Source organism: Microchirus variegatus (assembly GCF_963457635.1).
Source record: "Microchirus variegatus genome assembly, chromosome: 12".
In the NCBI taxonomy this organism is placed as follows: domain Eukaryota; kingdom Metazoa; phylum Chordata; class Actinopteri; order Pleuronectiformes; family Soleidae; genus Microchirus; species Microchirus variegatus.
This window is the reverse complement of record NC_139813.1, coordinates 6085011-6102361: the sequence shown is the minus strand read 5'-3', so window position 1 is coordinate 6102361 and position 17351 is coordinate 6085011. Positions and strand designations below refer to the sequence as shown.

General features: G+C 41.2%; 1 protein-coding gene across 1 annotated transcript; it reads right to left on the bottom strand.

The window, feature by feature from the left end:
• Positions 1-4693: 4693 nt before the first annotated feature.
• On the bottom strand, positions 4694-17155 carry LOC310934673 (uncharacterized protein; the record flags this gene model as incomplete). Its single annotated transcript, XM_083898468.1, has 7 exons — positions 4694-4884; positions 5011-5146; positions 5846-5966; positions 6056-6312; positions 6390-6574; positions 6690-6878; positions 17023-17155. 7 exons carry the CDS (start codon positions 17153-17155, stop codon positions 4694-4696), a joined length of 1212 nt encoding a protein of 403 aa, XP_083754594.1.
• Positions 17156-17351: the final 196 nt, after the last annotated feature.

Sequence of the window (17351 nt, the reverse complement as noted above, 5' to 3'; positions counted from 1 at the left end):
GCGTGGAGAGGGAATTTGAAGGACAAGCGTTTATCCCACCCCTCCGATTGAGCCCTGCCTATGGAGAGTTCCCAGACCCTACATCATGATGTGGGTCTGGCTCGTCAGGCTAACACTTTGTGATAGTTTGCATCCCTTTTTGGCAAATACTAGTACAGCTGTAATTGTAGGCAGCCTATGTATGTACCAGAATATTTTGCACTATGAGCCAACTGTAGCAGTTGTACCTGATTGTTACTGTTACTTTATTTCTGCAAAAATAGCCTTTTGTGGCCATTGCACCTTAATGTTGTTTATATTGTTACCTCTAATTTTGTAAGAGCCAATGGTGACCGTTATACCCAAATGTTGGTGGTACTGTAACTGTAACATTTTTGCACTATACGCAAATTCTATTGTGCCTGAATGTTGGTGGTTTTGTTCCTTACCTTTTTAGCACAAAACTAGCAGCTATTTCAATAAATAAGTGCTAAATAATTTATAAAATTTTGTATCTATTTGTATCCGTGTATATGCAACACAAAATAGTAGTACAGGGGTTGACCGGCCCACTGGCTGGACAGCCTTCCGAAAAGCTGGCCCTCCGGAAATTTTAGTTGAATTGCTTTGCTGAATCGTTTAATTTTAACCTCGTCTAACCCTCGACGTGGACACAGATTTTGATGTTGGCCCCTGATTTAGAGGCTATTCAGTTGGTTCATGGTCAGACCAGCAAAAGGTGTATTACAATAATAAATTCTAGTGGATATGAATGCATGAATCAGTCGTTTATTTCTTGTATTCCTTTTCTTTGTCTTGGTTGTTATAGAAGTTTTGTTATTAGGGCATTGCTCTTCTCTGGAGTGATACACTTTGTTTTGAGTTTGAGTCTTTGGAGAGTGAAGAGTGGGAAGATGCACCCCGTTTTCCTCTAGGCCAGGGATATATCATGCAAGCAATATTGCCGAGTACAGCGTTGACAGTCCATAACTGAGCAATCAACAAGCTTGTGAGTTATGTAGAGTTGTCAAGAGATGATTGTTTTAACTTCAACAGGATCACAAATGAAATTCACTGCTAACCTCTCTCTAAGAGGAGACCAGCAGCAGCTTGTGCACCCTCAGAAATGATCCTTTGAAAGAGCAAAGCATGGTTTGCCTTAAATAATGTAATATATATTTCCATACAGAGATGATATCTGGAAGTGCATCAATGCATTCATGTTTCACAGGGTACAAAACATTTTTGGAAAAGAGGAACCAAGCAATCGAGCAAGCATAAAAAGTTCATTATAAAGTATCTTCACAAAAGTAAACAGCCTAAATCATCTCAATAGCAAGAAGCAAGCTTCATGAGTCTGGATTTGATGCATGATGAATCTTAGGCCACGCAAACAAAATGAAAGAAAAACAACTATTAAACATGTCATACACAAGAAAAAGGTTTTTTAAAGATGCATTTGTTCACATTAAACTTGCAGTAGTGAGCTTGGCTAATGCCAGACTGCATCTCAATCTCATTTGAGATTAAGTACGAGTCTGGAAAGGGTCTTGTTGTAGTTTTCTAGCAGCAATAGCTATTGAGTAATGCCGACTTCCGCCTAGGAGAGCTCCGTGGAGCAAGTCACTTAAAATCGACGCAACAGCTGCTCTTTGGTGGCCGCTTCTCTGTCGTTATCATGTTAAACCAGCCTGTTCACTATCACTGTCCCTCAGCAACGCACAAGGTATCCTACCTCGTACCACACTTAAAGGGAACCTAGACCGGAAGTTCCAATTAATGCCGTTTTGTTAGTGTGTATCTGCATCATTACCTTGTTTATGAAGCCCTGAGAACGCTGTGTTTTATTGTAATCTCGGGCTCAGCGAGATCTCTGAAAAAACCCGGTCCGGTTAGGTAAACACCGGTTCTCTTCAACAGCAGATCGTCCTGCTACGGGCACTAGTCTGGGCACATATCCGGTTGCGTACATTGAACCGCAGAAGAAGAATAACGTCCGTTGTGGAGGTGTTTCACGAGCGACAGTGTCTTCTGACTCTGGGTCAAAGTCATAAAAGGGACTGTGGCGGGGAGTCGTGACGAAGCTATTTTTAAACATTGTTAAAACAATGTTTTGAAAATGAGTAGCAGTGCATCGACCGTTCCAGACGGGGGAGCTGTGCTTCTGAAAACGGGTGTGCTGAATATGTCACTTCCGGGTACTGGCCAATCACAAGACAGTTGGGAAGCCGGGGTGAGAGTTGAGTCTGAAATCTCGCGGCTGGGGAACAGCGTCAGAAAAGAGGATTTCTATCGGCTCGTTTACAGCAACTAGGAGGTTTTTGACCATAAAAAACAAGTTAATGTATGTAAGTAGACCTCCATAACTAACATATATGTGCAACAGGACCACTCTATGTGAGCTTTAAGACGCTTAGATCAGAGTATGAGCCAACAGTGGAATTACTAACCTTAACCTAGGTCATGTTCCTGTCTTTAAACTGAGGACGCTTTCAGACCTATAGCTCGATTGCTTTGGTCTGCACCAGTCAGAATGTAGTTAGAATGTAGCGAACAGACGTGGGTATAGTTTGCTTTCACATATGCATAGTTCTAAGCAAACCAAAATAGACCGCAAAGACCATCGGCACCGGAACCAGAATAACCCCTGATTTCCACCGGGCGTGCCGCGGCACATCTCAGCAGCGTCCCAGCAGCCGCTCTCCTTGGCACATCAATATCAATCCGTAGCAGTTCTATTTTTGGGTTCACATTGGAATTAATTGAAAGCCCAACATATCTCTTTGACGCTTTGACAAAGCGTGGCTGTATACGACGCTCTCGGAAGAGAATGTGTCAGTTAAGCCCACCTCTAGCATGTCTAAAGGGGAAAAAAACCTGTTTAATATTTGTTCCTTCTTTTGGAAAATCTGAAGATGGACATAATGCATCCTTTGCGAGACGTGTCTGCAGAGCAAAATCAAATCTCTGGCACACCGCTGGGTTCACCCAGGCTATGCAGTAGCTGCTGTTTTGTGTTGTAATTCACACCCCAATCTAAAAGCAATGCATCAGGAACTCTTTTGTGTTGAAATGTGAACGCGTGATGATCGAAGGCAGCCTTCTTTCAAAATTATAGGGTTAGCAGCAGCCAATTAAACGAAACGGGTGAATAAAGAAACACTGGGAAGAAGAGGGAATTAAATCTATTTGACGTTACTGTATAATATGCTGGAAGAGGTGAGGAAAAGCCATGTATCAGAACAGCTATTATATTGTTCTTAGAGGCACTTTCATGTAATAGCAGGTTTAATGCAGGTGGAAATTATGGCGATTATCTCCCTCTGTAGGAATGGAAGACACTGTGACTTTCACGTCAAAACCATTGTGTGCAGAGGCCGGTGGGAGTCACCTTGTCAATAACACAAGGTTTTGGTGAAGGATATCATTCTCTGCCAGCCCCCGTCTGAAATCGCAACCCTGCCAGCCCTCCTATCATCCCATCACAGCACACTCCTCTTCCTTTTCTCTCTCCGTCTCCATCTCCTCACTTTTCCTCCCATCATATTCACTGTGTCTGCCTGCTCACTCCACTTCCCTCCTGTGGATGTCCAGTCACTGAACGTAAAAGCCAGTGCATCTGACTGACATTTAGAGGAAGATGCAGTACAACAGCTGCATTCCATACTGAGAATAGTAGTGCAGGTGCACTGACAGAAGTTAGTCTATACATTTGGTATGGAAAACAGAGGGTGAATGTGTTGTATTTGTGAATAAAGCAGGGGAGCTCACTCACAGCCTTTCCACTGAGGCATTTTCAGATCTAGTTATATTGGTTCTTCAGTCAGATCTGCCAAATAAATGGCTCCAGGCCAGAAAAAAAAGACTTTCCATCTGGTCTAGAAGTAACAAAGCTTATGTTAGGAGCTGGGAGGGGAGTTATCATGGCAACCAAGACCAGTAAAACAATAAAGAGGGACTTCACCGTGTGGAAAAGATATTCCCAAACGGTCAAGCAGTTACAGCCCTAAAAGGTCTGGTGTGTAAGAATTAGTAACATCTAATGATGACTGGATTGCAGACTGGAACAAAGGAAACTCAACTGTGTCTTGGAGTGATGGCCTTTAGCTTCAGTTAAAACTTTGGCAAAGTTAACAAATTAAGCGTTTTCACTGACATCCCACACTGGTATGTGCTTCAGGGTTACATCTTGTTCCAGTGATATAATATAGGAGAACTAGGTGATATTCTGTTGCCGACCTGCTGGAGCCCAAACTTTGGGCTTTTACCAACCAAAGTGTCACAGATCCATTTTACCAATCCACAAATTCAACACCTACTGGCGATCAATATTATAGCCTTTAATCTCAACACTGAATTTGTCAAAGACATCATTTGCATATATTATAAGTGCTTTGCAGGTCTCAAGCTTTTTCATACTTTTACTGTTGAAGAGTTTCATGCTCCAGTATGGGATGAAGCTATATTTATAACTCAAAAATAGATGGTAACAAAACCAAAGTTTCTATAAGGTAATATTTCATACTAGAAGTGTAGCTGAACATGTCATTGTGTTCTTAAAATAAAAGAGATGTGCTATATTGCAAGAAAATACATATAGACTATTTTGCAGCTTGTAGGTTACATAGGTTACAAAGTAGGTTACAGAGTAAAAAGGAAGATGTTTATCTGAATCTGTCAGAGCCCAGGCCATGACCTTTGACGCTTTCTGGTATTAGGCACGACAGAGCAGTTTGTCATCACTGAGACTGCTGAGGATTTTGTTTTGGAGCTCAGGAGGACTAAGACATCTCATGGCTGTCCGAGGAGACAGGGCGGCCTTAGTCTGCTTCAGCCACTGCACCAAGGAACTGAGGTTACAGTCACACCGCCATGGGTTGTCATGGATATGCAGCTTCTTCAGGTCTGAGAGAAGCAAGAGAAGAAAAAGGATTACTCAAATTATGTATCAGGGAATGAGTCACGACATTCACTCCTTTTCGCCTGTGAAAATGGGACAGTGAAAAGGCCACCTGCTGGCATTAGTCTTACTAGGCATATGGATGAACATGTTTCCATTCACAGTCTTCAGGCGGTTTCCACTGAGAGCCAGCTGAGAAAGCTTGGGCATGTTGCTGAACACATCAGGGAGCAGCTGCTCCAGATTGTTCTTCCTCAGGTAAAGTTCCTGGTTAAATATTCAGCACATTCATTCATCTTTTTAGAGGACAACACAGTATGTACACAGAAAAGGTTTTGTGCACACTCAGACACTGCTCAATCCTGGTATCAATATCCATCCTGAGTGAAGTGATCAGATTGTGTTAGATTTGTGTCAAGGAGGGGACTGAACAACCTCTCGAATTAGATCACAAAAACTTAATTCAGAGGTGGATTGACAACACGTGATCAAATTCCTGAGCTGCAAGAACACAATCTGTCCTCACAGTCCTCAGTTGAAGTCATTCATGCAGATTAGGGTTGGGCGATATGGCCTTAAATCAATATCACGATATATTGAGCAGCTCACCTCGATAACGATAAATGAACGATAAGTTTGAAGTTTCTAAATGACGCCATTGCCTAATTTGCATAATTGACCATTTGCCTGATATAAGTGTCTGAGTGTCTTTAAGGGACATGAACATACAGGTAAGCCTGCCTACCTACACACAGCCAAAAACAACTTCTTTTTTTTTTTTTTTTTAATTAGCGAATGTATCGATAGCGGCAAAATGTCGTAAATTTCGATAACGATAAATTATGTGCGATGGGATCAATAAAAACGGATGATAATACCAGGTCTGAACAGGGCCACAGTGAGAGCTTGGCAGAATATGAAGGTAGCCAAATTCTTATTCTTATCTTATATAACATATTGTGATACCTGCAAGTTATCCAGACCATCCAAAGCTGACTGTTTCAGTGAGGACAGAAGGTTGTTATCTAGAACCAGCATCTCTAGAGATCGCAGTGGCTTAAAAGCTCCAGCAGGAATGGTCTTCAGACTGGATTTGAGAGACGTCAAATCAAATGAAAAAAAATATAAGACATTACTGAAACACATCCACATTAATTAGGGCACAGGTTATATAACCTGTTATTGTCCAGGTTGAGAAACATGAGCTGTTGGAGGCCAGTGAAGGCCTTCGGGGACATTCTTTGAATGACATTCAAAGAAAGGTCCAGAACTTTGAGGGCAGTGAGATACTTGAATGCATTAGGTGGGAGCGAGGTCAATGAATTGAGAGGAAGGTCAAGATCGGACAGGTTCTTCATGCCAGCAAACATGTCCGCTTTGAGGAGGCCAATCTGGTTTTGTCCGAGCATGAGGAAGCGAAGGTTCAGGAGATCCTAACAAACAAAAGGTTGTTGCAGTGTTATTGCAGTGTCGTTGTACGAGGTATGATGTGATTTTGCAAATCATTTACCTTGAATCCTCTTGGTGGAAGTTTGGTGATGTGGTTCCTCTCAAGATTGAGAAGCCTAAGGTGCTTTGCACCAGAGAAGGCCTGGGGGTGGATTGTTTTGATGGCGTTGTGTTCCAGGAGGATACTCTCGACGTTTGGAACCAAGTTCAGAGCATCAGCCTGCAGGTCTGTTATGTCATTCTCACCTGTTCATACAAGTGTGAACATTTCTTATGGCTTCCCACTTGTATGTCATAAATTGTCATCGAGGAAAATCACAACAATTAAAAGAGGAGTAAATAATCACAAAAGCACACCCACCAAGTTTGAGAATCCAAGCATCTGGAGGCAGATTGGAGGGGAAACTGTCGAGACCCTTCTTTTGACAGCTCACCGCTGACTTTTCTGAATCAAATGTCCTGGAGCATATACAAATGTCAGGGCAGCTCTCCACAGTCTGTGACACCCACAGGATCACCACCATTAACCACCTTGAGTGCTGCATCTCCACTGCAGGAACAGGAGTGAGGAGAAAAGAGACATTAGCGAGCTTTGGGTTTGCCTTGACCCTGAGAAAGCAGTTCTCTTTACTGTGGTTGGTTGATCTTTTTTTTTTAAAAAGGTGATTCATGATCCTGATATTTCACCAGCATGTCCCCTAAAATTTATCCTCCTTTACTTTTAGCATAAATGTGCTTGTGTCCCAAAGACACACATGTAGTAAAATAAATCAATTACTTTTTTTCCATTTTTACTCTATCAATACCACCAACACCTCTTCTACAGCTCTGTCCTTCAGTTACTTTCACTCCTAAACTAGCTAAATTGTTTATGCCACAACACAATAACAGCACTTTACCACAGCTCGGCTCGACTATGCTTTATACTTTTTTTTGCTTCTCCGTTAAGGATAGTACCTGGTACTTTTTTTGGTACCTGCTCTGATGAGGTTCCAAGCGAGCTGAGACCATATTAACATGCAATGTTAACAGACTCATTTAGTATTTCAGTTCAATGACTGTGTCAGAGTCTGTGCCCCGGATTCAGTAAGCAAGTGCAACAGTTAATTATGATTCAGGTTTTTTTTTTTATTTGCTGCGGTGCATGAATGACTCAGCCAAAGCTGTAGTTAATGAGTGGACATTCCAACAGATGTAATTTCGGTGGTCGTGAGAGTATGGGAAACCAAAACTGCCATAATTAAAAAAATAATAATAATAATTGAAACACATTTATGAATAAATTATGCAAGTTAATTTAGGAATAAATAAATATATATATATATATATATATATATATAATATTATTATAAAAATTATGAAAAAGTGTTTTTGATTGATGGCCTTTATCACAAACGGAGTTCTACTTGTTGTTGAACTCAGTTTTGTGGTTACATAACCAAGAAGCTGCTTATATCACTTGAGTTTTCAAATCCAGATATGTGTGAGGGCCAGATGTGGTCATTAGAAGCCAATAACATACATCATTAGATCAGGGACAGAGAATTTAATAAGTGATGAGATGAAACTGTGATGACCCTGGGGAAATTAGTAACGTCCAGGAGTCATCAGCCAAGTGAAATACGCAGCTCACTGTACAAGAGTCTCCAGTCTATCAGAAAGGAATATGTTGAGAAAATGTTAGGTTGTTCGTCATATTCATTTTGTTTTTGTCCAACAATCTGACCAATTCAGACTGAGTCTTTCTACAAATGTAGTTAGGTATCTGAAAAAACATATGTGTCTGTACCTTTTGACAAAAACTAAGAATGATTACTTCTAAAATCAAATTGTAGATGTGGGAAAACCAGTTCTAAAGCCTCTTTTCCATCTATGGTCCCAGCTCGCCTCGCCTCTGAACAGCACAGTTTACATGTAGACATTTAAAATGCTAACTAATATTAGCTTCATCATTATTAACATTATTGTCCGATAGTCGTTACAAACAAATCTTCCAATGACATTTAATTTCTTCCTAAAAAGCTGAACAGAACTAGAAGAAAAAAACAGATGAATCTTACCAAAACAGACTGTAGTTCACACAGATGTTTCCACCTCTGTCCGATTGGGATTTTGTGTCTGCTCCACTGTTCTGTGTTAGTCCTGGTCCTTTTCTTTTTTCTTTGCAGATATACAGTTTTTTTCTTCTAATGCATTGTTTAAATCAATGGAGTTACTCCAGAGCTCTCAGTTTCCAGTGGCTTATGAAGCAGGCAGACGAAACGAAGTAGAAAACTGAAGCTGCTGTCAGACTTGACATAAAAGCAGCTACACAACACTTGCCAGTGTGTTGGTGTGGGAACGCGGGAGCACGGCCTGAGCAGACAGTGAAGGCAGGGTGTGAAACTCTCGGAGCTGCAAGGTCTGCAATGTCACAGAGTGCAGAGAAATGTGGCATCTACAGATTATGGCACTGATCCATGTTATACTGCCAGGTTTACTGTCCATCTGTGTGTGTGTGTGTGTAACTTAGTTTTTACCTCTTCTGCGTCAGGATCTGGTAGTCCTCATGGAGACTGAACCCTGGTCCTAATGAGGCAGAACTTCATTGATGAAGTACTGGTTAAGTTTAGGACTGATTTGAATTGTGGTTGGGTTAGGGCAGGGGTCTGCAACATGTGGCTCTAGAGCAGGGGTCACCAACCTTTTTGAGATGAGAGCTACCTGAAGGGTAAAAAATAATATGGAGGGCTACCACGTTAACATTTTTTTTTGTTTACCATTTAAATGATTAATATCATGCATTCAACTGCATACACATTCATTCCAGTGCTTACTACTAACGATTACCAGTTTTTATAAACAATATCAAGGATATTTTACTGAGCGATCATACGGATACATGCAAGTGAGGTGAAGTGAAGTGAGCCCGCGGGCACCGTCTTGGCTGCCTGCGGGCTACCAGGTGCCCGCGGGCACCACGTTGGTGACCCCTGCTCTAGAGCCACATGTGGCTCTTCAGCCACTCTGCAGTGGCACCTTGTAGCTTTAGAGATCAAGGCGACAAATAAAAGTGTTTTAATATCTTGTGCAACATCCAATGTCGACGTAAAATGCAATATTCAGTACATGTTTGGATGTGTCCTGTCCATCTTTGGATCCACATACCGTTTTTCTTGAGCACGAACAACATACAATCCAAATATTTGCTTCATTTATTTCAAAGTGGGTTCATTTTAATTTCTTTAATTTGCCACAAACAATGAAACAATGGAAGGGGGTCGTACCTATGTTCCCCGGGTCCTATGTTCCCCGTTTTCCCAAAAAAAGGTCCTATGTTCCCCACTTTGTATGCGACAGGGGAACATGGGACCCTTTTTTTGAAAAAGGGTAGGGTTAGGGTTAGAGAAAGGGTCCTATGTTCCCCGGTCACATACAAAGCGGGGAACATAGGACCCTGGGAACATAGGATCCGGGGAACATAGATACGGTCCCAATGGAAGAACCAGGTCTACGGGGTCTAGAGGTTGGGTATAAACTGAACATGTTGTAGTTCTTAAATGTCATAAATGAAAGAGACTATTACTATTGTATATAGTTTGTCTGTATAAAAACCTTTATATGTGTTATTATCTTCATCTTGTGGGTTTTTTTGAGTGGAAAGTGAATTTTTGGGCGGAGAGACAAAAAAATGGCTCTTTTCATCCTAAAGGTTGCAGACCCCTGGGTTAGGGTAAGACATTAACGAGCTATGGTTGAAGATAGGAATAACATTTTGCTTAAGTTGTCCAAATACATCAAAAAAGTCAAAGCAGTACCCTATGAAGAAGAGCTTGAAACTTGACAAGGCTCATGGTGTTCTCCACACAAATTTAACCAACAACCGCAGGTCAAATAATCCACTAACATCCACCCAACACCTGGCTTCCGTCTGCAATTGGAATAAACACAACAAACTGGCATTCGCTTTCGGGGAAAATGTTTTTGCAACAGAGACTTTTATCAGCACTGCAGCTCTATATCAGCAGAAATGTGAACATGACACTTGAACACTGTAATTTCATCGTCTATGTTTTGGTTTTTTTGGCAGTCTTGTCACAGAGTCTGCACCTGACATTGTTCAGTTAAGGTATTACAGTGCAAGTTTACTTTAAGGTGCTTGCGTTGCACATAATATATAGGTCGTTCACGTCGGGCTTGTGACCCTGAGTCACTGACAGGAAGAAAAAAGAAAAATACAAACTCCTCTGCTGACAATGGGCCCCTGATGCAGCAGCCAGTTTGATTGAAGGTTTACATTAAGGTGATGTTAAAAAACAGATATTGTTCCATCAGATAGTTATTTCCATGTATCAGATGTTTAATTAGGAAATACACTTCTCTGTCCTTTACAGCAGTGAATAGGTTTATAGAAATGGGGTGGAGACATTAATGTCATGGCCCGGCTTGAGATGGTCCAAAATGCAGCAGCTAGGCTGCTCACCAACACACAAAAGTGTGAACATATTACACCTGTTCTAGTCTCCTTGCACTGGCTTCCAGTCCAGTCAAGGATACAATTCAAAAACACCGTTACTGGTTTTAAAGGCTCTTCATGGCCTGGCCCCCAGCTACATAACTGATATCATTCATCCCCATGTGGCCCCCAGGTCCTCCAACCAAGGTCTCCTTCATGTCCCACAGTCCTGGCTTAAGCAAAAAGGGGACAGCGCCTTTTCTGTTGCTAGACACAGCCACGTTGTAACAAAAACCATGCTCAAAAAGTACCTTTTTACATCGGCCTTCCCTGCGCTTTAATTGTCTTACCCTGTTATGTCTGTAATTAAGTGTTTAAAGGTGCCATATGTAAGAATGTGGCCAAAAACAGTTATTACATTCGAATTCAAAATACTGAGGTCTTTTAGGTTTCGTTTTCTGACGTAACTGGCAACCTGTGGTTGCTCTGCAGCTGAGACTCTACTGACTGCAGTGATTGGCGCCACATGCCAAAACATAAACATGATTTGCAGTCTGCAAAATATTTTTTTTAATGCAAATATTTTGTCTGTACTGTTGTTGTTGAGTTCAGTTTGTTATATGAACATTATTCCTGAGTCTCTGTGACATATTAGGTGGTTTTTATGGCCAGTTGCTTTAGATTTATTACATAATGCACCTTTAAATCACTGTTCTGTATGTGTATTTTATTTAATTATCTATTCTATTTTGTCCTATTTTATTATTCTTTAGCTTATGCACTATGTGCAGCACTTTGTTCAGCGCGAGTTGTGGTTAAATCTGCTTCAAAAAATAAACTTTACTTACTAATGTACATGCAAAATATGAACACAGAATGAACATAGAACACAGTGTATGAAATTGAAAGCCCTGACCTTCTGACCAACTCTACCACTGAACCATAGCCACCCGTTTCAAGGTGTATATTTGTTTAAAAGTGCAAATGTACTTATATTGATAATTAGGTTCTGTGCCTGTTTGAGCCTGTTTACAGAGACAGGATGGTACTACTTGCTTGAGAAGAGGGCAGCAAATTAGAAGATGCTGAAAGTGATGTCAGACATGTTATGGTGCAGACTAGTGTTCAGATATAGAGACACTGAGTAAATGCATGTGTATCTTTCTAATGAATGTCCTTTTTAAGCTTTATGGTCAAACACTGCTGGACTCAAGTTGTTTTTCCTTGATTATTACAACCAATGATTATTATTATTACATTTTATGGATGAAATCCCAGATTTATATTTGTCAAAGAAGTCGTTTCTCCAACATGTTGAGATAAGTTATACCAACTTGTCACAGGTTTCTCTGTGGCAGTTTGTGTGACACGTTATTCCACAGCACTGTAGATGTGGCAGCAGCTGCATGTGGAAGTGGGTCAGGTCAGGAATTCCTTCTGAGTGGGGAGAGCAGAGAGACTGCCAAACATGTCACTGTCTGTTACACAGCAATGAAGAGGGGGGGGGGGGGGGGGGACTGAGGGAGGAGAAGAGAGAGAGAGAGGGACCAGGAAGAAGGAACCAAGAGAAAACAATGATGGAGCAGAAGGGTGGAGATTAGGAGGCGAGAAGGAGTGGGAGGAGAAAGAAAGGGATCAGAGAGAGTAGAAACAGCAGGAGAATGAGGCTGAATATGAGAACGGAGGAGAAGAAAGTGTGGCAAAAAAGACTGATAGATGAAGAAAGCAAGAATAAATGGAGCAGTGGAGGAAGAGCACACGCCAAAACTGTGCAGCACGACTCTGGGATTAATGGAGACTCTGCTGGAGAAGAGAGGCAGCAGACAGACAGACAGCTGTGCTGACTGGACTGATTCTTTTGTAAGGGAGAGGAAGAGAGAGAGAGCAAGAGAGGATCCCTTTCAAACCTCGCCAACACACACACACACACACACACACACACACAGAGTAGACGTGCCATCTGGAAGAGTGTCATTAACGAGAGATAGGGATGACAGAGCAGATAGGAGGACAGATAGGTAGAAGTGTGTGTGTGTGTGTGTATTTACAGTGGTATCCAAAAGTTTGGGCACCCCTGTAAATCTTCATGATTTTCCTTTATAAATCATTGGTTGTTTGAATAAGACATTTCAGTTAAATATGTCATATAGGAGACAAACACAGTGATATTTGAGAAGTGAAATAAGGTTTATATGATTTACAGAAAGTGTGCAAGAATTATTTAAACAAAATTAGGCAAACCAATTAGAGTCTGGATTCTGGCGGAAGGTATTTTGGACCATTCTTCTTTACAAAACATCTCCAATTCAGTCAGGTTTGATGGTTTCCAAGCATGGACAGTCTGCTTTAAATCACACCACAAATGTTCAATAATAATCAGGTCTGGGGACTGAGATGGTCATTCCAGAACATTGTATTTGTTCCTCTGCATGAATGACTTAGTAGATTTTGAGCAGTGTTTAGGGTCGTTGTCTTGTTGAAAGATTCAGCCCCGGCACAACTTCAACTTTGTCACTGATTCCTGGACATTGTTCTCCAGAATCTGCTGATATTGAGTGGAATCCATGCGACTCAACTTTGACAAGATTCCCAGTCCCTGCACTGGCCACACAGCCCCACAGCATGATGGAACCGCCACCTAATTTTACTGTAGGTAGCAAGTTTTTTTATTGGAATGCTGTTTTTTTTTTCCACCATGCATAACACCCTTTGTTTTGCCCAAATAACTCTATTTTAGTTTCATCAGTCCACAGCACCTTAATCCAAATGTGCTTTAGCATAGCTCAAGCGACTCTGTTTGTAGCGGGTGCAGAGAAAAGGCTTTTCCTGCATTACTCTTCCATACAGCATCTCCTTGTGTAAAGTGCGCTGAATAGTTGAACGATGCACAGTAACACCATCTGCAGCAAGATGATGTTGTAGGTCTTTGGAGCTGGTCTGTGGGTTGACTGTGACTGTTCTCACAATCCTTCACCTCCGCTTATCTGAGATTTTTCTTGGTCTGCCACTTCGGGCCTTAACTAGAACTGTGACTGTGGTCTTCCAATTCCTCACAATGTTCCTCACAGTTGAAACTGAGAGCTTAAATCTCTGAGATAGCTTTCTGTATCCTTCCCCTAAACCATGATGTTGAACAATCATCGTTTTCAGGTCATTTGAGAGTTGTTTTGAGGCTCCCGTGTTGCCACTCTTCAGAGAAGATGCAAAGAGGAGAAACACTTACAATTGGCCTCCTTAAATACCCTTTGTCATGATTGGATTCACCTGTGTATGGAGGTCAAGGGTCACTGAGGTTACTGAGGGAATTTTGAGTTCCCTTAAGTAGTGCTAAAGGTATTGAAATCAATAAAATGACAAGGGTGCCTACATTTATGCACATGCCTAATTTTGTTTAAATAATTCTTGCACACTTTCTGTAAATCATATAAACTTTATTTCACTTCTCAATTATCACTGTGTTTGTCTCCTATATGATATATTTAACTTAAATTTATTATCCAAACAACCAATGATTTATAAAGGGAAATCATGAACATTTACAGGGGTGCCCAAACTTTTGCATACCACTGTATACATATACACATACACACACACAGAGAAATATAAAGGTCAGTAGTACAACAAATTGCAGATGGAACTGCAAGATGTTTTAAAGGTCAATAAATACCAATATACACTTAAATTTAAACTATAAGTCTAATAATATTCATACATGAGCACATCCCGACCACCTTCAGTGCTAGTGTTTTATATCTCCGCCCACACTGCGAGTCCTTTATCCCAACTGCCATCAGGCTGTCAAGTCAAGCCAGCGTATTCAGGGGATTAACATTTTATTATTTATTCCTCTTTGGAATTATTCTTTAATTATTTATTTATCATTGTCTGGTAAATTGCTTTTTCTGCACTTCAACTGATATTGTGTGTGTACGTGTGCCACATAAGGGCACCCTCACACCATTTCGCACATTTTTGGGGGTCGGTTTTGACATACACCACCCCTCGTCTGGATCCTTTGGATATTCTCCTTCCATTATCAACGCATCACACTCAGACAAATCTCCCTCTGCCTTTGTCATATGAACAGCAAACTTTCTGGACCCAGTTCTCTGGACATTTCACATCAGTTCACATCTGAAAATGGCTTTAGTTGTTCCTCTTTGCAACAGAGCTCCAGCAGCACACAGCTCCACAACAAAAGTAAATCACAAAGCGCACTTCTTTGCTCTATTCTGTACATCTGTTAAATACAAGTTTCCTGTCAAAATAATTTAGTAAAAAAGGAAGGAAGCTGGAGCCTTGCTCAGGAATCAAACAAGGGTTTGATCTTGTACAAGAGGAGCATTCACAGAGCAACATGCAGGTCCTGTTACAAGTGAAGACTCAAAGATCTAGCAGAGAAGCATTGAATTTATCTGTCTTTCTGGGTGTGTTATCAGTATGTTAATTACTACTTTACGACCTACAGCAAAAGAGGACAAAGGATGACTCCCTACAGGGAAACGGGGAAATAAGGAGGTGTTTTACGACAGTATCGCAAACTGTGGTAATGGTCTCTTAATCTTAGGTCACTACAGGTCATGATAAACCATTACTTTTGAACATTCCTCTTATACAAATACAACATTTCCTTAACATTTCCAATGAGAAATGAGAGTGAACAAAACCTGGAGAATCAAATGAATAAATCTATCCTCTCAGTTACACACTTGCTCTTGAGCCTAAACAGACGTCATTCCTGAAACATGTACTTTTGGTTTAATCCATTATTAAGTCTGGATGGAGCCAAAGTAAAGCAAGAAAAACAGGAAGCTTAAATGGAAAGACAAGGGAGATAAGTGACAAAGAGAGAGATAGAAAACAGAGATAACATACATGTTGTGATTCAACTTGTAATTGGTCAGAAAATATTAATACAAATTATTAATTATTTTTAATAATTATTTTTGGTTATTAATTTTCTTTAAAACCCTTGCACGGGGCACCATTATGTTGTGGTTCAACAATAGTGGCAATAATTTGATTGATAAAAGTAATAAAGTATAAAGTAAATAAAGTAATAAACATTAATTAATTTGTTTAATAATTAATTAACTTTAGATCGGGGCACCACCCTGAAATCAGGGAAAAGACAATCTATGCCTTTCAAAATCAGTCTAAATAATCACTGTTATTGACTATATCAAAGATATCCCAATTGAACAGTAATGAAGGTATGAATCCGAGCACTGACCCTCGCAACCACCGTTTGTCACAACATTCATGTACAAAAGACACAGACCATTCCTTTAAATGAACAAAAGTAACAATTTATTAAATCAAATAACAAGAATCAAGTGAACAATCTGATTCATCAACATCAAGTATCCAAGGTTAATTGAATGATCTAAGTCAATGAACATAACTTAGTAATTTGAATCAATAAATCCTACTTGCTAAAGCTAAAATCACACAACTATGTACAACATAAACACCAGTGTGTGTGTGTGTGTGTGTGTGTGTGTGTGAACAGGAAGAGATAAGATAAGAGAAGTGAGTGACGCGTTGATAGTCACTCCCCTTTTGACACCAACATAGTGGAACATGCGCAGTAGCTGTGACTGTAACGCACGCCTCCAACAAAGATGGCGCCAAAACACATTAACATCAGGCTGCAGATCTTAGACCGAACACGCGACAGCATGGCTGTAGGAGCGTGTGTTCGACTCAAGATGGCGCCTGTGAGACCTTTCATTCATGAATGAAAGAGAGAGAGAGTTAGTGAATGAGCGAGAGAGAAAGCGGGAGTACACGATGGATCTTACGGCAGACACAGAGGGTGGTTCGAGCCCAGCGTGTTCTGTGACAGGATCGCGTGTAAGTTGATGGCAGTGTAAACCACACAGACTTGACGCAGGCGAGGCTAGGCCAGTCTGTGAGGCGTAACGTTTAAACAGCCATTATCTCACCACGTGATCTGCCTGCTCGTTCACAGCAGGGGAGGATACCTTCAACAGTAAAACCACAATATAACGAACGAAATAACGAACACAAAACGTAAACAAAGAAACATATGGTTATGACGATAATACAAATGCCAGCGTGTGGGTGTGCACCCCAACACGTTCAACAGAAAGAAAAGTTAACAAACAGAAATATAACTCTGCCCAGAACACATTTGCCTCTTACTGTAAGGGTATCTCAGGTTTTGTGGTCTGTCCATGGGTCCGGTCGAGTTTGTTGGAGTCACGGAGTGTGGACGGGCCGTTGTTTGGCTCACAGTGGACAGCTGTTGATCCTCTTTGTCTCTGAGTGGAAGCAGTTCCGGCGGCAGGTATGGAGGGTTGCGCGGCAGAGGAGTGGAAGAGCCGCATCGTTCGGGCTGCACAGGAGCGCCGAATGCCGGAGGGCATGGCCGGAGCCACGGGGCCCCGGGCCACCAGCAAGAGAGGAACAGGAGCAGCAATTAGAAGAGCAACCAGGAGAAGAGATCAAGGAAGAAGTAAAAGAGGAAGAGAGTGAACAAAGAGTGTCTCTTTGTTTTATATGGCTGACCAGTCGAGGGTCATAAAACAGAGACGGCCAATGAGACTTAAAGGAGCCTGCTAC